Raw genomic sequence first — 23,314 nt, 5'->3', positions numbered from 1 at the left:
GACGATAAATAGTTTAGGCAAAAAGAGAATAGAAGCTTTCGAAATGTGGTGCTAAAGAAGAATGCTGAAGATTGAATGGATAGATCACATAACTAATGAGGAGGCATTGAACAGAATTGGGGAGAAGAGAAATTTGTGGCACAACTTGACTAGAAAAAGGGATTGGTTGGTAGGACATATTTTGAGGCATCAAGAGATTCACTTGATATGATTTTAATTTTTTTATTAAGCGTTATTAATGTTCTTGTACAGTTTTTATACATTTTGTTATGCAGAGATACGCCTGAGGATGTATCAGCATGGTACGAAACATATTGTACTAGTCTCTGAGTGACTAGAATGAAACAGCTAAGGCGGCAAGTTGGAGCAACAGTCATTTTATCAACATTTCAGTACCTCAGTATATTGTAAATTATGTAATTGTTCTCTTCAGTATTTCAGTATGCATTTTATTAATCAATGGCAGCCCGTTAGAGACACTTTTACAAACAGTATTTGCAGGACCACTTGCTGACGACTGCTGCGGCGACAGATGTACCGGCAGATATTCGACTCCTCAGCCACTTGCTCACGCCTGCCGCCTGCGATCTGTTCGCAGACGCGCCCACGTGCAAGCCGAACCAGAGCCGCGTGATCGGAGTGGCCAAGAACGAGCGCGCCAACATCTCGTGCGAGGTGGAGGCGAACCCGGCGGACGTGTCCTTCCAGTGGGCCTTCAACAACTCTGCGGACAGCCAGGACGTGGCGCCGTCGCGCATCTCGCTGGCCGGCTCGGTCAGCTACGTCACGTACACGCCCGTCACGGAGCTCGACTACGGGACGCTGCTCTGCTGGGCGCGCAACCGCGTGGGCCGCCAGCGCTCGCCCTGCGTCTTCCACATCGTCGCCGCCGGTGAGTAGCCGGTTACCCGCTGGTGCTGCCCGCGCCTCTCCAAGCCACCTGGTGGCCAATACCTAAAAAAAGAAAGTAACATGCGCGTCTTTCGTCACGGCCCGGTAACACAGCTCGATGAAAAGTGAACCAAACATAGAAATAACTGCTAAATTATAGTAAAGGTGGTGACTAAAAGAAAAGCAGAATGAGAGTAACGGAAATGACACTTTTATTCAAAAACAGCAATTACATGGAGTTTTGAGAAGATAAGACAGTAGTTGCTGTAAGTCTTTCTTTTAAAAGCACGCCGTATTTTAGCAGCAGCATCAACCGCAGTAAAATTAAGTCATTTCGCGATTGAGAAAAAAGGAACATAAATCGATTTTATTGGTTGCCAAGTAACATAGGTCGATGAAACTTGGACCAAAAATACACTGAAGAGACAAAGAAACTGGTACACCTGTCTACTATCCTGTAGGGCCCTCGCGAGCACGCAGAAGTGCCGCAACACGATGTGGCATGGACTCTACTAATGTCTGAAGTAATGCTGGGGGGGAACTGACACCATGAATCCTGCAGGGTTGGCCATAAATCAGTAAGAGTAAGAGGGGCTGGAGATCTCTTTTAAACAGTACTTTGCTAGGCATCCCAGATATGCTCAATATTGTTCATAACTGGGGAAAATGGTGTCCAGTGGAGTTGTTTAAACTCAGAAGGGTGTTCCTGGAGCCACCCTGTACCATTTCTGGATGTCTGTGGTGTCGCATTGTCCTGCTGGAATTGCCCAAGGTCTTCGGGATGCACAATGGTCATAAATGGATGCAGGCGATAAGGCAGGATGCTTACGTAAGTGTCACCTGTCAGAATCGTTTCTAGACGTATCTGGGGTCCCATATCACTCCATCTGCACACGCCCCACATCATTACAGATCCTTCATCGGTTTGAATAGTTCCCTGTTGACATGCAGGTTCCACGTATTCATGAGGTTCTCCATATCCGTAGACGTCCATCCCGCCCCCCGATACAATGTGAAAAGAGACTCGTTCGACCAGGCAACATATTTCCAGTCATCAACAGTCAAGTGTCGGTGTTGACGGACCCAGGTGAGGCGTAAAGCTTTGTGTTGTGCAGTCATGAAGGGTACACGAGTGGGCCTTCGGATCCGAAAGCCAATATCGATGATGTTTCGTTGAACGGTTCGCAAGCTGACGTTTGTTGATGGCCCAGCATTGAAATTTACAGCATTGTGCGGAAGGATTGCCGTTCTGTCACGTCGAACAATTGCCTTCAGTCGTCGTTGGGCCCCTTCCTACAGGGTCTTTTTCCGGCCGCAGCTGTGTCAGAGATTTGATGATTTACGGGATTCCTGGTATTCACGGTACACTCGTGAGATGGTCGCACGGGAAAAACCCCACTTCATCGCTGCCTCGCCCGAGATGCGGTGTCCTACAGCTCGTGTGCCGACTATAACACCACGTTCAGACTCACTTAAGTCTTTATAACCTGCCATTGTAGCAGCAGTAACCGATCTAACAACTGCGCGAGACACTTTTTGTCTTATATAGGCGTTACCTACCGCAGCGGCGTATTCTGTTTACATTATATTTGAATACTCATGCCTATACCAGTTTCTTTGGCGCTTCAGTGTAGATAGAACTGCTGCATTGTAGTGCAGATGGTAACTGAAAGAAAATACACAATGAGGGGAATTGAAATGGCACCTTTATTCAAAGACAATAATTACACGGAATTTTGAAAAGATAAGACCGCTTTTACTGTAAGTGTATTATTTAGATACAGGATCTGTTTCGCAGCATTTTAGCAGCAGTACCAGGAGCACTAAAATTAAGTAATTTTTCGTCTGAAAGAAAGAGGAACATAAAGTGATTTTATTGGTTGGGTCGTTGATCTGGAAGGAGGGCCCTCTGATTAATGGAGGATGTGGAAGGAAGTCGGCTGTGCCTCTTCAAGGGAACCATCCTGGTATTTGCCTCAAACGATTTAGGCAAATCACAGAAAACCTGAATCAGAATGGCCGGACACGGTTTGAACCGTCGTCCTCACGAATGCGAGTCCAGTGTGCTGAACACTGAGCCTCCTCGTTCGGTTTGGTATTACTGCAGCTGGTGATGCAACTACAACGATGCGAAACCCGTTGTGCCTTTAAAGAAATGAGTTAGAGATAAAGCGGTGTTATCTTTACATTTAGCAACGTCACCAGGTGCCATAAAATTAAGTCGTGTTGCGATTGAAAAAAGAAAAACATGATTTAATTTTACTAGAACTGATGATGCAACTAAAATGATTACAGCTAAACCGGTCTTATCTTTTGAGCATGATGTATCCAGGCTATGGCCGCCCTGACTACAAACTTTATTTATTTATTTATTTACACGTCATGTTCGGTAGGACCAAATTGAGAAGCAAATCTCGAAGGTCATGGAACGTGTCAGTACATGAAATTACAATATAGACGCAATAACAGATGAAAACAAATGTTCATGAACCCGCAAAAAGCCAGTCCCTAAGTTTAAGTAAACGCAATCAACAATAAAATAAGAATCAGCTCAAGTTTTCAAGGAACTCCTCGGCACAGTAGAAGGAGTGACCCATGAGGAAACTCATCAGTTTCGATTTGAAAGCGTGTGGATTACTGCTAACATTTTTGAATTCGAGTGGTGGCTTACTGAAAATGGATGCAGCAGTGTGCTGCACATCTTTTTGCACAAGAGTTGAGGAAGTTCGATCCAACTGCAGATTTGATTTCTGACGAGTATTAACCAAGTAAAAGCTGCCTATTCTTGGGAATAAGCTAATATATATAGGCCTTTAAAGAGACGAATGTCAAAATTCACAGACTCGTGAACAGGGGTCGACAAGAGGTTCGTGAACTTACACCACTTACTGCCCGAATCGCCCCATTCTGAACCAAAAAATATCCTTTCAGAATGGGAAGAGTTACACCAAAATATAATACCATACGACATAAGCGAATGAAAATAAACAAAGTATACTAATTTTCGTGTCGAACGATCACTCCCTTGTAATACCGTTCGAGTAGCAGTATTAGTCTTTGAACAAGATCCTGAACGTGGGCTTTCCACGACAGCTTACTACCTATCTGAACCTATAGGAATTTCAACTGTTCGGTTTCACTAATCATATGCCCAACCTGTGAAATTAAAACGTCACGATTTGTTGAACTGTGTGGTAGAAACTTCAAAAACTGAGTCTTACTGTGATTTACCTTTGTTTATTTTCTACACGCCATGAACTTAGGTCATGTACTGCACTATCTGAAACCGAGCCAATGTTGCACACAACATCCTTTACTACCAACCTAGTGTCACCAGCAAACAGAAATATTTTAGAGTCACCTGTAGCACTAGAGAGCTTATCATTTATATAAATAAGGAATGGGAGTGGCCCCAACACTGATCCCTGGGGCACCCCCCCCCCTTTCCCACTTGACATGACCCCACTCAGACCCCACATCACAGCCGTTATCAACATTTTGAATAATGACCTTTTGCTGCCGGTTGCTAAAGTAAGAGGTGTTCTAATTGTGAGCTACTCCCCATATTCCGTAATGGTCCAACTTCTGGAGCAATAATTTGTGATCAACACAAGCAAATGGCTTATTTAAATCAAAAAATATGCCAAGTGCTCGAAACCTTTTGTATAGCCCATCCAGTACCTCACAGAGAAAAGAGAATATAGCATTTTCAGTTGTTGAACGACTTCTAAAGCCGAACTGTACATCTGGTAGTAAATCGTGTGATGTAAAATGATCAATTATCCTTATATACACAGCCTTTTCAATAACTTTTGGAAACACTGATGGCATAGAAATAGGTCTAAAATTATCTTCATTATCCCCTTCTCCCATTTTATAAAGCGGCTTTGCTACTGAGTACTTTAATCGCTCAGGAAGCTGACCCTTCCTGAAGGAAAAATTAAAAATATGTCAAAATATAGGGCTAACATGTGCAGCACAGTACTTTAATATTCTGCTAGACACACCATCATAGCCGGCCGGTGTGGCCGTGCCGTTCTAGGCGCGTCAGTCTGGAACCGCGTGACCGCTACGGTCGCAGGTTCGAATCCTGCCTCGGGTATGGATGTGTGTGATGTCCTTAGGTTGGTTAGGTTTAAGTAGTTCTAAGTTCTAGGGGACTGATGACCACAGATGTTGAGTCCCATAGTGCACAGAGCCATTTGAACCACTCCATCATAACCACGAGAGGACATCAGTGATTTGATTATTGACTCAATCTCTCCTTGTCTGTAGCACAGAGGAGTATTTCAGACATAAATCTCGGAAAGGTATTTGCCAAGAAAGTTATATGATTCCCTGTAGAAACAAATTTTTATTTATTTCACCAGCAATGCTCAGAACGTGGTTGTTAAATACTGTACATATATCTTATTTATCAGTAACAGAAATATTTTTACTGCGAACTGACTTCATATCGTGGACCTTGTGCTGCTGACAAGACAATTCCTTCACAAATGACCATATGGTTTTCACTTTATCTTGTGAATTAGCTATTATATTTGCATACCACATACTCTTTGCCTTCCTAATAACATTTTTAAGCACCTCCCAATACTGTTTGCAATGGGCTATTATTGCTTGATTGTTACTACTTCTAACATTCTGATACAATTGCCGCTTTGTTCTACTACATATCCTTATCCCACTAGTCAGCCACCCGGGCTGCATCTTACTGCTAGTACCCCGTTTAAAATGTTTTAATGGAAAGCAGCTCTCAAAGAGTCTGCTGCGGTGTTACACTGAAATCACCGCGAATCATGACAGTTCCCCGGCCGTGATAAAAGGCAAGACATGCTTCTCAATAGGGCGTGTAGTCATCACGGATGGCAATGCAAACTCTGAAATGCGCCCCAATTCTGACCGCAAGGTAGCCTAGGAATTTTGGCAGAGCGTTACATTGCTGCACCAGCGCGGTTGACAATAACTCGATGGTCGTTGGTGCATGTGGCCGTGCTGCAATACATCGAACCACCGTTTCCACTCCCGACACGAGTTCGATGGAATTTAAGAGAGTAACGAGTAGGCCAGTTTCTTCGCCGAATATCCTCTTGCTCCAAGAGTTTCTCTTTCTATAGTAAACAGAGCGAGGGTACGTAATATTTTGAATAGAGTAGGCAACCAGTGATATGAAGCATTTGTGAAGATGAATCAGTTATGAGAGACAAACGATGTGATTCGCTAAACACGATCGTGTAAAGGCGACAGAATGAAAATTATGACAGTATACTTAAATATCTAGTAAATGATAATAAAGTTGAAAATGGTGAAAACTTTTAAGTTCCACTTCATACAATTGCTTAGCAGCAAAAAATATGTGGTAGGTGAAATCTGGTTTCGAAGGACAGAGCGAATCAGGTTATGGTTGTGGAGGGGGCCGTAATCAATTACTGTTAGCTGCACCAACCGCACAAACTTTTATTTTCCAAAGAACCACGTAATTACACATTGAGTTAAAAGGATCAAATTAAAACAATACGGTTGAAGGCCTAGTTAAGATAACTTATGATACCTCCTGGGCTGAAGGCCCAAAACCAAACCAAATACAAGAACAGCTGAAGGCCTGAACACAAGTTATAAAAATTTCTGTAAAGAATACACGTGGCTGAAGAGCTTACTTAAAAAATATATATTTCACATAAATACTTGGCTGAAGGCCACACACAAGACATTGAACAACTCAGGGCTTAGGGCCTCGATAACAAGAATTTCAGATAGAACAAACTTTCAAAATTTTAGTTATTAAACAAATAAATCTTCAAACTTTAGTTTAAGTCAGCTGAAGGGCTTATCTTAGAATTAAAACAAACTAAATTAATAGATGGCTGAAGGCCTCGCACAGTACATCAGACTAAAATGAAGATCACAATCTAAAACCAACAGTGGTGCTTAGAAGTGTTCCAAGGGTCGTCCTGATGAGGTAGCTCTAACGTAAGGTGAGGTGAGACAGCCAGCCAAGAGTAAGGTTAAATGATCGGATGGCAACCCGACCCAGGGATGGCTGAAGGACCGACCAACAACCTAATCAATTCCCTTCCGCCGGACCAACGGTACGACAGCGGAAAATATCAGCCGAGAACGAAGATAGCAGCCGCACTACGTCTTCAAAATTGGCGTCTAAAAACAGCCAAGGCACAATAACCACTCTTAAGAAAATATTTGAACAATTAACTAAAAGGCTGTCGAACTACACGTCGTGCCGGACAGCGTCAACACGGCGAGGAAAAACACACTGCTGGAAAACTTCGCTAACGACCAGGGCAGGAAACTGGGGCGTTAACAGCCACTAGGCAGAAAATACCGCTGGTGCACTTCACTGATAAGTAACAACCAATTTAATAGTTAAAGACCATACAGGTAGATGGCTGCAAAATTTCGCCGACTCCAACACACCATACGTTGTTGCTAGCCGCAAATGCACAGGAGGCAACAACCGACAATGAACCAAGAGATGTGACAGCAGTTGAGGTTTCATAACAGGTTAACTCATCACTCAACTTCTGCGTCCAGGTTCGGTGGGCAACGAACTTTGTACCTATCGCAGCTAGCCCCTCACAATCTCACCGCGCGTGCACGTTGCCGGAAGTTCCGGCCTGACATCGCGCCACGGAGAGTTCCTCGTTGCTCTGTCCCAACCAACCGACTACATGCAGCACGCAGACAGCATTAAAATAGCTGCTCAGTCAAAACCACACAAGATACACAGGTTTCATGAAAACACTTTCACAAACAACTTGAACAATACTAATACTAGTGACTGTGGAACAACAAGGGCGAATCATAAGTCGACACACACGGAGAACCCAGAAGAGGTCGGGGACCAAATACACGTCGTCCAATGAGACGACCGACCGAACGACCAACCAAGGTCGTCCCCACCTGGTCGCGTGTGTCGACAACGGTCGGGCGAGTCATGACTGTCCGGACCTCACAGTGTGCTCCGTTCCGACTTAACTCCCGGTACACGTCGACCCGGAATTACTAGCGGTCTTTCCAAAGATAGTACGACAGTGCTCTTATCGATAAGCGCTGCTGCTGCCACTCATGGGCAGACAATCCAGCAACTTAGTAACGCCAGTAAATCGAATAAGAAACTGGGCGGCCGTACCGCAAAGACAAGATATCAAGCAGTAAACGGCACGAACATGAACCATGCACGGCTCAGTGGATAAACCATATATGGAAACATTAAATTACACAAATTCAATACACGACACACACATTTAATTAGGTAACCTGAGTAAAACAAAGATTGAGTCGACAGTACTACGATGTAAATGACTAGATTTGTATTCTGTGCCGGCCGGTGTGGTCGTGCGGTTAAAGGCGCTTCAGTCTGGAACCGCGTGACGCTACGGTCGCAGGTTCGAATCCTGCCTCGTGCATGGATGTGTGTGATGTCCTTAGGTTAGTTAGGTTTAATTAGTTCTAAGTTCTAGGCGACTGATGGCCTCAGCAGTTGAGTCGCATAGTGCTCAGAGCCATTTTGTATTTTGTACCTGTCCTCTTTGGCTGCTGACCTCATAAAACACGGAACTAGTAACGGAACGTGGATCATAATCCCACACGCGGCATTCACAGCAACTTGGCTACGTAAGTCAGTGGAAATGTAAAATCAAGATGTAAGCCCATCACGAATGCATGACGAAATAACGTTGGGTACAAGCAATGTTTGCTGGTAACCCACATATCGTAAGCGACCTCACCAAGTAGAAGAAGAGATCGACCTGCTGCATTCAACCCATTACATCCCACACGCACGCCCACCAGCAAGTCACAGCCTTATTAAAACCTCCAACCAGAATTCCTCGCTCGGCGGGTAGCGGTGTGATTGGCTCTCTGACCTGGAAACCAGCGACTTCCCGTAATCTCCGGAGACTATACATGCTGGCCAAACTGTCTACATTCGGTTACTAGTACAGAATACCATCTTTACATTACTTTATCAAAACTGGGTCGCGATTTAAATCCCATAACTGAAAGAGGAAGTGGCTGTTTCGCAGGCAACTTTGAACGCTTACAGGCATAGTAGTCTCATAATAGGAAGGCGCAAGAAACCATTTGATTTTAATTTAATGCTGATAACATACACTCAATTGTGGAGTAAATGTACAAAAACGTCCTATTCACAGTTTTTAATGCCTCAATAAAGCCAGTGGCGTAAGAGGGCGGGAGGATATTCCAAAATCTCGCGCAGCGCTCGTGAGCTGTAGCTTACACAAGGACCAACAGATCTGACAAGCACTGAATTTGATGGGTCTTAGGTATGATGTAGAGAGACGTGACCTGAGTACCCTACTAGCAGTTTTAATGCGATGGCCACTAATTCAAGACAAAATCGATGTTGAAGTATTATGCATACTCTCCTATACCTGTAATTTTAACCATGTCTCGACCGAGAGAGCGTAGAAGTTCACAGCCACGATATTGACGGTAAGTATTCACATCACGCCCGTTTAGTTTTTGTTTTTCAGTGTCATCGTAAAAAATCATTAAGTAGAATATGTCATGATAAATTACTGAAAAATAGTTTTTCTCCAGAAATTTCAGTAATAAAACTTACTTCAAATGTTTATTTCGTTTTTTTACACAATAGATTACAAAATCGTGCTACTCGCCATCGCTAGCAGTTCAAATGGTTAAAATGGTTCTGAGCACTATGGGACTTAACATCTGAGGTCATCAGTCCCCTAGAACTTAGAACTACTTAAACCTAACTAACCTAAGGACATCACACACATCTAAGCCCGAGGCAGGATTCAGGCCTGCTACCGTAGCGGTCGCGCGGTTCCAGACTGAAGCGCCTGGAACCGCTCGTTCACACGGCCCGGCTCGCTAGCAGTGCTAGGACAGAATTCGAAATGGAAATTGTAGTACAAGCCGCCGAGATACGAGTTCGTAGAGCACCACGCACGTTCTAAGAAATTTATTGCCTTGGAGAACACGGATTTTTCAGAACGGATAAAGGTAAACACGGTTCGTTTAAATTGAAAAAGCTCGTTCATTCTGCTATCAACTTCGCTGCGAACGACGCGTATTTGGTTATTTCTGTGAAAGCAGGTGCAATGAAACGATGCAGAATTAAAGAATGTATTCATATGGAGTCTCCCCTCGCAGCGATTCCTGCATTAGTCATTAGCAAATCGAGAAGATTTCGAATTTTTTCTCTAAAATTTTAAACTGCCTGTGGAAATACAATCACACGGTTGGCAAAGTGGAATACATTAGGGTAGGATTATTTTTACGGTACAGGTGCATGCTTTTTTTTCATGTGCAAAGGTTTGATAGTAAAGTTTGTGAACCGTCTGCCCTCCGCACGAATAAATAATGTAAATGATTTTTTTTGTCCCACGCACGGAAGAATGACACATTTTAAAAACTCGACGTACAGCAACTTTGTGAACTTCATGTACATCTACATTTATACTCCGCAAGCCACCCAACGGTGTGTGGCGGAGGGCACTTTTCCTGCCACTGTCATTACCTCCGTTTCCTGTTCCAGTCGCGTATGGTTCGCGGGAAGAACGACTGCCGGAAAGCCTCCGTGCGCGCTCGAATCTCTCTAATTTTACATTCGTGATCTCCTCGGGAGGTATAAGTAGGGGGAAGCAATATATTTGATACCTCATCCAGAAACGCACCCTCTCGAAACCTTGACAGCAAGCTACACCGCGATGCAGAGCGCCCCTCTTGCAGAGTCTGCCACCTGAGTTTGCTAAACATCTCCGTAACGCTATCACGTTTACCAAATAACCCTGTGACCTAACGCGCCGCTCTTCTTTGGATCTTCTCTATCTCCTCCGTCAACCCGACCTGGTGCGGATCCCACACTGATGAGCAATACTCAAGTATGGGTCGAACGAGTGTTCGGTAAGCCACCTCCTTTGTTGATGGACTACATTTTCTGAGGACTCTCCCAATGAATCTCAAGCTGGTACCCGCCTTACCAACAATTAATTTTATATGATGAATCCACTTCAAATCGTTCCGCACGTATCCTCCCAGGTATTTTACAGAAGCCACTGCTACCAGTGTTTGTTCCGCTATCATATAATCATACAATAAAGGATCCTTCTTTCTATGTATTCCCAATACATTACATTTGTCTATGTGAAGGGTCAGTTGCCACTCCGTGCACCAAGTGCCTATCCGCTGCAGATCTTCCTGCATTTCGCTGCAATTCTCTAATGCTGCAACTTCTCTGTATACTACAGCATCATTTGCGAAAAGCTGCATGAAACTTCCGACACTATCTACTAAGTCATTTATACATATTGTGAAAAGCAATGGTCCCATAACACTCCCCTGCGGCACGCCAGAGGTTACTTTAACGTCTGTAGACGTCTCTCCATTGAGAACAACAGCCACACACTAACAGTACCAGCAACGCAACTCATTCAGCGCGTAATCTCAACGTCTTCCCTATAATTTCGGTACCCATGCGTTAAATAGTTTTCTGCGCATACTGACTCAAGTAGGGACAGTGCTTCATCCGTCGTTGCGAACACTTTGGAGCTGGCAAAGTATTTGGAACTGTAACTGCAAAAGGATTACACATTTGAAGAAGTATGCTGTATTGATCGATTTGTTAGTGAAATTTTTACCACGGAAACAGCTAATATTTAAAAATTTTACTTGACGTATGCTACTTAACGATATTCGCTACGATGAAATTTGAAAGAAATAAAGTACACGTGCAGGATTTGAACCGGTACAGTCACCATGGAGGCTGTGAACCGTGGTCCCTATGCTACACTTGCGCCGTCGAAACGGTATTAAAGTATATTAAAGTAACGTGTATAAAAGGACTGCATGAAATTCCAAGAACGATCTTCTCGGAAACTAGACCCTGCCGCATAAAATGCCGGTAGTCAGGTACTCATGACACTTTCTTCTACAATACACCAAAAGAAAAAAACACTCCGTCTCCAGGCCACAAGTGGCCCATCGGGACCATCCGACCGCCGTGTCATCCTCAGATGAGGATGCGGATAGGAGGCATGTGTGGTCAGCACACCGCTCTCCCGGCTTTTATGATGGTATTCTTGACCGAAGCCGCTCCACAATTGGCAACAGAGAAATGACAACAGTGTATGGCGGCCTGAATGGTCACCCATGCAAGTGCCGGCAACGCCCGACAGCGCTTAACTTCGGGAACCGGTGTATCCACAGCGGCAAGGCCGTTGCCACTACTATACACCAATGTTCATCTAAATCAATGATCTATGGGCCTGATGGCCCCATTGTTAGACTGCTTTCATAGGTCAGTATGATGTTGGTTTCCAGCTTATTACAGTGTCTCATATCCAAGTTTTCCTGCCACGCGGGGTAGCCGCGCGGTCTTGGGCGTCTTGTCATGGTCCGCGCGGCTCACCCAGTCGGAGGTTCGAGTCTTCCCTCGGGCAGGGGTGTGTGTGTCGTCCTTAGCGTACGTTAGTTTAACTCAGATTAAGTAGTGAGTAAGCTTAGGTACCGATGACCTAAGCAGTTCTGTCCCATAAGACCTTACCACAAATTCCCCAATTTTTCGTCTCCACATTCGGAAGACCATACTGGTATGCGGTAAACATACTTTACATTTGAGAGACATTGAGCACAGGTGCCATCGTACAAGTAGACTGAAACGCTGTTCGCTACAGGTCGCCCTGACCCCGTGCACAACTGCTCGGTGGTGAACGCGTCCACGGACTCTCTGTCGGTGCGCTGCTCCGAGGGCTTCAACGGCGGCCTGCCGCAGTCCTTCCAGATCGAGGTGCGAGAGGCTCAGTCGCAGCACCTGCGGGCCAACGTGTCTTCAGCGACGCCCGCCTTCAACGTGGGCGGCCTGCGACCCGGCGAGCGCTACCAGGCATCCGTTTACGCGCACAACCCCAAGGGTCGCAGCGACCCCTTCGTCATCACCGCGGCCACCGTGCCCGCGCCTGAAAGGCAGCTCACTGCTAGCCACCAAGGTAAGCACCTACACATATCTTTTACAGGTGATGCCCAGCCGCCAGTAGGTTGTTGTTGTTGTTGTTGTTGTGGTCTTCTATCCTGAGACTGGTTTGATGCAGCTCTCCACGCTACTCTATCCTGTGCAAGCTTCTTCATCTGCCTGTACGTACTGCAGCATACATCCCTCTGTATCTTCTTAGTGTATTCATCTCTTGGTCTCCCTGTACGATTTCTAACCTCCACGCTGCAGTCCAACACTAAACTGGTGATCCCTTGATGCCTCAGAACATGTCCTACCAACCGATCCCTTCTTCTAGTCAAGTTGTGCCACAAACTCCTCTTCTCGCCAATCCTATTCAGTACCTCCTCATAAGTTATGTGATCTACCCATCTAATCTTCAGCATTCTTCTGTAGCACCACATTTCGAAATCTTCTATTCTCTTCTTGTCCAAACTATTTATCGTCCATGTTTCACTTGGATACATGGCTACACTCCATATAAATACTTTCAGAAACAACTTCCTGACACTTAAATCTATACTCGATGTTAATAAATTTCTCTTCTTCAGAAACGCTTTCCTTGCCATTGCCAGTCTACATTTTATATCCTCTCTACTTCCACCATCATTAGAGAAAGCTTTTGACAATGTTGACTCGAATGCTCTCTTTCAAATTCTGAAGGTGGCAGGAGTAAAATACAGGGAGCGAAAGGCTATTTACAATTTGTACAGAAAGCAGATGGCAGTTATAAGAGTCGAGGACCATGAAAGGGAAGCAGTGGCTGGGAAGGGAGTGAGACAGGGTTGTTACCTCTCCCCGATGTTGTTCAATCTGTATATTGAGCAAGCAGTAAACAAATGAAAAATTCGGTGTAGCTATTAAAATCCGTGGAGAAGAAATAAAAACTTTGAGGTTCGTCGATGACACTCTAATTCAGTCAGAGGCAGCAAAGAACTTGGAAGAGCAGTTGAACGGAATGGACAGTATTTTGAAAGGACGATATAAGATGAACATCAACAAAAGCAAAACGAGGATAATGAAATGTAGTCTAATTAAGTCGGGTGATGCGGAGGGAATTAGATTAGGAAATGAGACACTTAAAGTAGTAAAGGAATTTTGCTATTTGGGAGCAAAATAACTGATGATGGTCGATGTAGAGAGGATATTAAATATAGACTGGCAATGGCAAGGAAAGCGTTTCTGAAGAAGAGTAATTTGTTAACATCGAGTATTGACTTAAGTGTCAGGAACTCGTTTCTGAGGTATTTGTATGGAGTGTTGCAATGCATGGAAGTGAAACATGGACGGTAAATAGCTTGGACAGGAAGAGAATAGAAGCTTTCGAAAAGAGGTGCTACAGAAGAGTGCTGAAAATTAGATTTGTGGATCACATAACTAATAAGGAGGTATTGAATAGAATTGGGGAGAAGAGAAATTTGTGGCACAACTTGACTAGAAGAACGTATCGGTTGGTAGGACATGTTCTGAGGCATCAGGGGATCACAAATTCGGCATTGGAGGGCAGCATGGAGGGTAAAAATCGTAGAGAGAGACCAAGAGATGAATACACTAAGCAGATTCAGAAGGATGTTGGTTGCAGTAAGTACTGGGAGACGAAGAAGCTTGCACAAAATAGGGTAGCATGGAGAGCTGCATCAAACCAGCGCACTAAATAACTTCTTAATTCATTCAAATGGGAATTTTTCCCTCGTCCACCCCACAGCCTCGATCTTGCACCAAGCGACTTCCACTTATTTCCCAAGATGAAGAACTAGCTTGCAACGCAGCGCTTTGATGAGGCGTAACTCCAGGCGGGCGTGACTCACTGGCTGAAGTCTCAGGCCGAAGAATTTTACGACAGAGGTCTTTCAAAGCTTGTCCACTGCTATGATAAGTGTCGCATTGTGTTTGGTGACTACGTGGGAAAGTAGTATGTCAGTCGCTCTTTCAGATGTAAATAATAAAATGTATTTCTTGTACTCAATTTTTTTTTAAATTCCTAAACGTTCCCTACTTTCTGAATAGCCCTCGTATTATAAAAGAACATAACATACAGGATGACGAAAAATTCGGGCACTCGGACATCGCAGCGCGACTCCTCCTATCATAGCAATACAAAAAATGTCTGTCACAAAAGTTCATTCTGCGCGTATTTTAGGCAGTAAATCGACGTTACAGATTGGCAATCTGGCAACACTGTGATCACATGTACGGTAACTAGCTTCGTCGATACATAACGCAAGTGACGAGGAGTTGGCTCAGTGGGTAGCGTTTTGGTTTAGTATGCAGGAGGTCTCGCATTCGATTGTCGGTTGAGACTTACGTGTTTCTATTTGCTAAAAGTAGACTGCGTGGTACAGTATCTGCCATCTTAATCGTCATACAGAAATTATAGTGGATCTTCTACGAAACATTTGGAGTGGCGTACTATGAACAAAGAAACTGAAGTACAATCACTGTCATTGATCAGCTTTTAAAGAAGCCTTTGGTACATCGTGGACGCGAATTGTTTCTTTCCATTACATCTACTAGATTTCAAACCTATTTTCTGTTTACACTCCTCCAATGGTCCCATCGAAATTATTTGCAAAGCACCTTGCTAGTCCGAATTGTGACGTAAGGCTCTAAGGACATGTAATGGACCTGAAAGTGGCAAGAATAATAGGTTGTTATTAATCCACTGTACCATTGGGGACGGTACACAAAACAAGTTTCGAATCTAGTAGATGCAGTGGTGCGAAACAATTTGCGTCCACGACAGGCAAAAGGTTTCTTTAAAAGCTGACCAATGAAAACGATTCAAATTCTACTTCTGTGTTAGTAGTAAGTAACGGCAAACGTTTTGTAGAGAACCCACTTTACTGGCTGTACAAGACGACTGAGGTGCCAGATATCGTACCGTGCAGCAAATAAATATAGATAAATCTCTACCCAGAATCGAAACCTCGACCTCCTGCATGCTAATCCAAAAAGCTATCCACTACACCAATTTCTCATGACTCCCGATGTCTACCGACAGAGATAGAAATCGCACACGTGATTACAGAGTTCCCAAACTGCTCTATTTGAAGGCCGTTCACTGCCTAAATCATGAGCAGGATGAAATTTTGTGAAAGAAATTTTTGTATTGGTAGTATACGAGGAATTGCGCTGCGAAGTCCGAGTGCGCTAATTATTGTTCACCCTTTATAGATAATTATACATTGTACAGTTTCGAAAGCAGGTTCCTTCCTTCTGTGGGGAGTAACCTCTATACACTGCATAACGTTGCCATGCGGTCTACTGTTAATAATTATGAATATGATCATGGAATCGAAACCAGTAATTAAAGATTTACCTAAAAAGGACTCTTGGTAATTTTGAATGGAACTTTTTTCAAGTAAGTAAGAAAGCGAATTAACATACTGAGTATTCAAATAACTCACGGGTTTGCTGCCGGGTGACGTCGTCGAACACCGCCGATATTTCGTCAGGAGCACACCCTTCCAATCTCAAGGCACAAATGCAAGGAAGAAGAAATGTGCAAGCAAATTTAATACCTCGATTCACAGAGGAGAATCAAGGAAGACACCACACACAGAACAAGTGCAACACAACCAAATATAACCAACATCAGAAATATCGATAGTTACTATTAATCAACAGGTGAGGTACGACTAATTCTGTCCCCCGGTTTTTTGATGAGAGACAGAGCCGGATTCCAAGCAGAATTTTAAAAAAAATCCACCATCTCTGTTAATAAGGTTGCTTGATAGTCTGATTTCAACAGCTTCCTTAATAACACTATCCCAATAGCTGGACGTGCAAGCCAGAATCTCAGTGTTGTTGTATTCCATGGGATGACCGGTGTCAAGGCAATGATCTGCAATAGCAGATTTGCTCGTCTGTTGTAAGTGTGTGTGACGCTTATGTTCAACGCACCAGTCTTCCACAGCCCTGATTGTCTGGCCAATATACGACATGCCACAACTGCAAGGAATACGATAGACCGCAACTTTACGCAAACCAAGGTCGCCTCTTACGGACGCCAACAGGGCCTTAATCTTAGAAGGTGGTCGAATAACACATCATATTTCCGCAAAATACGGGCAATCCTGTTGGAAATGCTTCCCACGTAAGGAAATAAGGCCGTAGACTTAGGTGCCACTTCGTTGCTGTCGTCACTCACCCGTTGCACAGAAGGCTGATGACGCAACGCACGTTTGATCTGCCTCTCACTATAACCATTCTGACGAAAGGTGACTTCGAGATGTGCGAGCTCAGCTGCCAAACTTTCAGGGTCTGAGATAACGTGGGTCCTGTGATCCAAGGTGCGAAGTACTCCTTCACGCTGAGCTGGATGGTGACAACTATCAGCTCGCAGATACAAGTCAGTGTGGGTGGGCTGTAAACAGAATGTCCCAACGTACCATCAGTCTTCCTTTTGACCAACACATCAAGGAAGGGAAGGCATCCATTCTTTTCCACCTCCATAGTGAACTGAATATTCGGGTGGATTGAATTCAGATGTTCCAAAAGCCGGTTTAAATTCTTACTACCATGAGGCCAAACAACAAAAGTATCGTCTACATATCTGAAAAAAACACGCAGGTTTCAATGTCGCCGACTCCCGTGCACGTTCCTCAAAGTCCTCCATAAACAAATTGGCCACAGTAGGTGACAACGGGCTTCCCATTGAAACTCCATCAGTCTCTTATTAGTTCGTAGTACTGACCATTGAATAAAAAGTAAGTGGAAGTCAGCACATGTCGAAACAAATTTGTTAACTCGACACCAAACTTAACCTCAATTAGCTGCAACGAATCAGAGAGAGGAACGCGAGTGAAAAGGGAAACCACATCCAAACTGACTAAAATATGACAGTCATTCAAACGCAATTCTTGCAATCGACGTAAGAAATCTGCAGAGTTCTTAATGTGGTGTTCACACCTACGTACTACTGGGCTCGACAAACTAGCAAGATGTTTAGCTACACGATATGTCGGAGCACCAATATTACAAACAATAGGCCTCAACGGGACAGCCTCTTTATGGACCTTAGGAGGCCAAATAATCTAGGTGGTACAGCACAGTAAGAATTAAGACTCTTGATAGTCTCCTGTGACAAAGAATTTTCTTCAGGAATTTATTAGTCTTTCTCCCAACACTCTTAGTAGGGTCAGCACCGATTTTGCGATACGCAGAATCAGAAAGCAGACACTGCATCTATTGAATGTAATCGTGCTTGTTCAACAAAACGGCGGCATTACCCTTGTCTGCAGGTAAAATAACAATATCAGGATCCTTGTACCGTTGCCTGCGGAGGTTGGATAAACTTCGCAGCAGAAGAGTAAGGATGGAATGTGCATTATCGTTTTCATTGAAGTGTCGAAATCATAGTGTGGTTCCAACGTTGCTAAGGTTGTTCATCGTATTAATTCTCCTGCCGCCAATCGCATCAAGCAAAGTGCTGGTTTAGCTCTTGTTCGTGAATGGATTCACTTTACTCGCCGTCAGTTAGATTTTGTTTCTAAGGAATTATTTCAGCTTCATTTAATGATAGCGTCTAATGTTTCTGAATTTTCTTGGGATTGGGTGGACGGTGCCTCTTGGTCGCAGTCTGACTGGGAATTTCAATCTGTAACTGCTCGTCATTCGGCGAAGTTTGAACGTTTCCTTGGCTCAGTGCCTAATTCTCGACGTTCTGTAAACTATCTCACGGAGAAAACGTTTGACGACGAAGCTTTGTCTGTGCTGGGGACAGGTTTGAACATCGCACCGACGCATAAGAGTTTGCCAGTCTTAGATTATATTAGTTCTATCGAACAGGCTGTTTATAAACTACTTTCCGAGGCTGCGGAAGAGGTTAGGAGGGAAGCTTGTCGTGTGTTGACTGGGGCCGTCCACCCAAGTGTAACATTACAACAGCTGAGGCGGCTGCTTTAGGTTCACCGTATCGTACGGTAGTGAAACTTGGTAGATAGGCTAATATGATAATGCTTAACGGATATACGCAAGCAAACAATTAGCTCCAGTTTTGGCAAACAGGTGCCAATCTGGACCTGTACACTGTTTGTATGGCGGTATGACATCCACCCTGTCAAGTGACCTGTCATAACATATGGCTGTCCAGAAGAGAGACCGTTTGCTATTAGTGGGACTGTTTCATGTGAACGGCAACATTGCCGTGCTACATTGAGACAGTATCGCCGACTGGAAGGTCTGAGGAGAGGCCTGATGTCATTAAATGAGTTAAAGGGAAGGATAATCGAGTTCGGAAATGCGGGTAAGCTTGATGTGGCACCTGGAAGACGAAGGGGTCCTATCCTGGTGAAAGTTATTGACGAGGTTGCGATTATAGGAGCTTAGGCTTCCGCGGATGGTGTCATGGGGATTAAAATTCTTCTGGGTATTATGCCACGTCATTGCTAAAACTAACAACAATAATAAACTGAATCCGACGTTCCGGCCGAATTGCAACGGCCTTCCTCAGGGCACGACTGGTTTTGCGTGGGGATAGGTGCTTCTATTTATTACAGACTATCGATGTCTGACGTCACTGTTGTAAAACTTTTAATTTGCCCTCTAATATTTCTAGCTAGTCATGACGTAAGGGAAGATGGAAGGAAAGAGGCTATTCATGGATGTCCATGTCGTCAGCGATTGGTAGCTGTCCGCCAATCAGCGTTCGGCTTCTGGTCGGCAAGTTTTCCACCTGGTGTGCGTGGAAGTGGACTGACAGCTGCTCTACAGCTGTTTGTGCAGATACGTCCGTGTCCCGTGTAGCTTCTGCCCCGCGACCGCTCGCGGCCTGTTGGACTGGGAAGGCCGGCAGCGATGACGCCGGAAGTTTGTAGCCATCTCCTCTCAGGCTGCTTAATAATTTCGATCGCCTCCCGTATTTTGCGTTCTCGTATCCACGATTCTTTCGCCAGTACTGGGGCCTTCTGGAACCTGATAGGTTGTCCACAGTCACGGTGGTGTTCCGTTAACGTCGATTTGTTATGCTGTAATCGTAAATAGCGTTCGTGTTCTGCTACTCGTAAGCTGACAGGTCTCCCTGTTTCTCCTATGTAGGCAGCTCCGCACTCACACCGTAGTTTGTAAACACCTGCAGTGTTAAGATTACTGTCTACATCCTTGGTGGAACCTATCATATCGTGGATCCTGTGACTGCTTCGAAAAATCGGTCTGAAACCTCGTCGGCGGAGGACGTTGCCTAGCCGTTCTCTGGCGCCTTTTGCATTTGGTAAGTATACTAGTGGAAGCCTCTCATCTTTGCTTTCTTCTCGTGTTCTGCCCCCTTTGGTTTTAGCTGCCTTTCTTATGATGTTTTCATCACAGCAGCTGGCACGAAACGTGCATTGTAGCTCCTTTAATTCTTCTTTGATGTTATTTTCCTCGATTATCCGGTAGGCTCGGGAAGTTAACGTATGCAGAACAGAATACTTTAGAGCTGGTTGTTGGTGGCTCTCCGTGTGCACGTACCGATTAGTGTGCGTTGGTTTCCGGTACACTTTCTGACCCAGTTTACCTTCGGCAGCTCTGTATGCTTCCACATCCAAAAATGGGAAGGTACCATTGGTTTCAGTCTCATGTGTGAACTTCATATTTTTGTGCAGGCTATTTAAGTGCTGGACGAAGGTTCCCAATTCCGCTTCACCGTGAGGCCAGATAACGAATGTGTCGTACACATATCGTAGCCAACAACTGGGACGTAACGGAGCAGAAGCTAGGGCCGTTTGCTCAAAGGCTTCCATGAAGATGTCTGCAGCTACAGGGGAGAGCGGGGAACCCATTGCTACTCCGTCTAACTATTCGTAATATTTTCCCTGCCAGATGAAGTACGTAGAAGACAGGAATAAGCGCACCAGATCGCAGATATATGGTGGGATCCGATCCTGTAGAATGCGCATATTCTCCTCAATAGGTACGTTAGTGAAGAGAGACTTGATGTCAAAACTGACCATAATGGCTGATGGCTTTATTCGCTGGTCCCCAATCAGTTGTATGAAGTGGGAAGAGTCTTTCACGCAGGAGTCTGTTTGTCCCATAAGTCGGCGTAACTTAGGCGCCTAGAACCGCTAGACCACCGCGGCCGGCAGGTGCCAGATGTTTCGCAACATAATACGTAGGTGAATCTATTGCGTTCACTATGGGCCTCAGCGGATAAGTCTCCTAATGGAGGCCAGTCAGAGGGCCAATTAAAAGTTTTACAACAGTGCCTTCAGACATCGATAGTCTGTAATAAATAGAAGCACCTTTCTTTCTTTATTTTGCTACTTTCTGTATCCCGCATTGTGCACTGGGTCGGCTGGGTTAAGTACGGATTTGGCATGGTTAATTTGAAGGGGTGGCCGGATGCCCTTCCTGCCGCCACCCCGTACCTGCCGGGACGGAATTAGTGCACCCCAACTGTCTGCGTCTATTGTAAATTGTGAAATAGTGTGAATGTATTTCAAATGTCTGCGAGTCGTATAACTGAGGCGGGACGTGGGGACCAGCCGGTATTCACCTAGTAGGATGTGGAAAACCGCCTAAAAACCACATCCAGGCTGGACGGCATACTGGCCGTCGTCGTTAATCCACGGGGCGGATTGGATCTGGGGCAGGCGCGGCTACCCTAGCCCAGGAAGCATGGCGTTAGCGCTCTCGGCTATCCTGGGGGGTCAAATAGAAGTACCTATCCCCATGCAAAACCAGTCGTGCCCTGAGGAAGGCCGTTGCAATTCGGACGAAGTGTCGGATATAGTTTATTATTGTTGTTAGTTTTGGCAATGACGCGGCATAATACCCAGAAGAATTTTAATCATTATGAGGTTGCCGTTGTAGTCACTGACCATGGAGCACACGCCATGGGCAGTGCTAGTGCTGGTGCTCTGTCTCGAGAATTACCTGTCCCGTGGTCAACTGTACGGAAAATTTCGCCGCTATCTGCACCAGTACCTGCACAAGATCCAGACCGTACAACAGCTGAAGACTTATGATCCACGCCAACATTCAGAATTTTCTCCTAGGCCTCTTGCACGGATTGAACTTGATGTCATGTGGCCGGGCGATAACCTGTGGAGTGAAGGGGCAAATTTTACATTACAAGGTGCAGAAATGTCGAATTTGGGGTACTGTTAAACTGTATGTTGTGCACAAAGAGCCATTGTGTATGTGACTGGAGTAGATTCACAGGCACCTTTATTCATGGTTCGTTCTTCTATGAAGACCGTACACCCAGTGGGACTGTCAGGTGTACCGCGACGTCTGCACGTCATCGAGTGCTCCGTGTACAGCATGTGATTCGTATTTTGGACGATCAAAAAGGTGTGGAAACCACCTTTTGGCCAGTGAGGTGCCAGTCGCCAGGCATGACAGAGAAGCAACAGGGAAGTAACCGATCTTGCGACATTTTACGGGTTCCTAACTAGAAGTTTATTACATAGTTTCATCTGTGTGCTTTGGAATTTAGTTTTCAAATTCCTGCGTATTAATTTAATATTTGATAGACACCGTTTGCACGTTTACGTTTGTGTCGGAAGATAACGTAATTTGTGACATTTTTCACATTCCTAACCAGGAGCAAATTATTTTGCCTCACTTTGTGCTTTCGTAGTTTACTTACTGAATCTCTGCGTGTCAATCTATTTCATCAGACGAAATTCTTGCGTTTCCGTCGGTGTCTACAGCAGAGTGTCACAGCGCGTGTCGATAGACTTTTGTTTGTCGTTTTAGTGTAGTTTTCCGTTGTCTTTAGTATGTACAGGAACTACGATTGCTATGTCCGGATGCGAGCTGAGTTGCTGACACTTCGCTGTCAGCTGTGGTGGCTTCGAATACACAGCTTGAGGCTCCAGTGGATGGGCATCACAGTTTTGGACCAGACATGGGGATCCAACGGACGTGCAGCACGACTCACGAGTCCGCCGATAGATTAGCACCGGTGGTCAACCGAGTTCAACCGAGTTACTGCTCACACTGTTGCTTACTCCTCACCCATCGTCTTGTAAGATGTCGCCTCTGGGTGTGGCAGGCTGCGAAAGACTTTCTAGGGCGCTGAACGCAAGGCCTCCAAGGTTAATCTGACAAACAGGTTCCAGGTGCTATCTGTAGCCGACACTGTCCCTCAGGCAGATGCTTTTTCTGTTTTGGAGGAATCCTCTCAGCCTGCAAGATCCCGACAATTATAGAGTGAGGTTACTGCTGGCTGAGAGCTCCAATGCTAGGCGCGTTATCGGGCCCCATAGGGACGTAGATGCCAAGGAGTGGTAGAAACCTAATGTGCACTCCATGTGCTTACCGGGTGGAGTCGTTCCAGACATGGAACAGGTCATTCCTGATGCCTTGAAGAGCACAGGATGCAGCCAACTGCAGGTAGTGGCTCGTAGCAGTACCAATGATGTGTGTCGCTTTGGAGCAAAAGAATTTCTCTCTGGTTTCGAGCGCCTATCAGAAGAGCGATATGAAAACTGAGCACACCAT

At 44.9% G+C, this 23,314-nt stretch overlaps 1 protein-coding gene across 1 annotated transcript in view; it reads left to right on the top strand.

Moving 5' to 3' along the window:
* Window positions 1-23,314, top strand: part of LOC126481344 (nephrin-like) — a 990,728-nt gene that overhangs the window by 884,885 nt on the left and 82,529 nt on the right. The window contains exons 10-11 of the mRNA XM_050105036.1: window positions 599-892; window positions 12,570-12,881. Coding sequence (XP_049960993.1) covers window positions 599-892; window positions 12,570-12,881 — 606 coding nt within the window. The remainder of the gene's footprint in view (window positions 1-598; window positions 893-12,569; window positions 12,882-23,314) is intronic.

This window comes from Schistocerca serialis, chromosome 5 (assembly GCF_023864345.2).
Source record: "Schistocerca serialis cubense isolate TAMUIC-IGC-003099 chromosome 5, iqSchSeri2.2, whole genome shotgun sequence".
Taxonomy (NCBI): Eukaryota; Metazoa; Arthropoda; class Insecta; order Orthoptera; family Acrididae; genus Schistocerca; species Schistocerca serialis.
The sequence above is the reverse complement of the archived record's forward strand: the minus strand, read 5'-3'. Positions and strand labels throughout refer to the sequence as shown.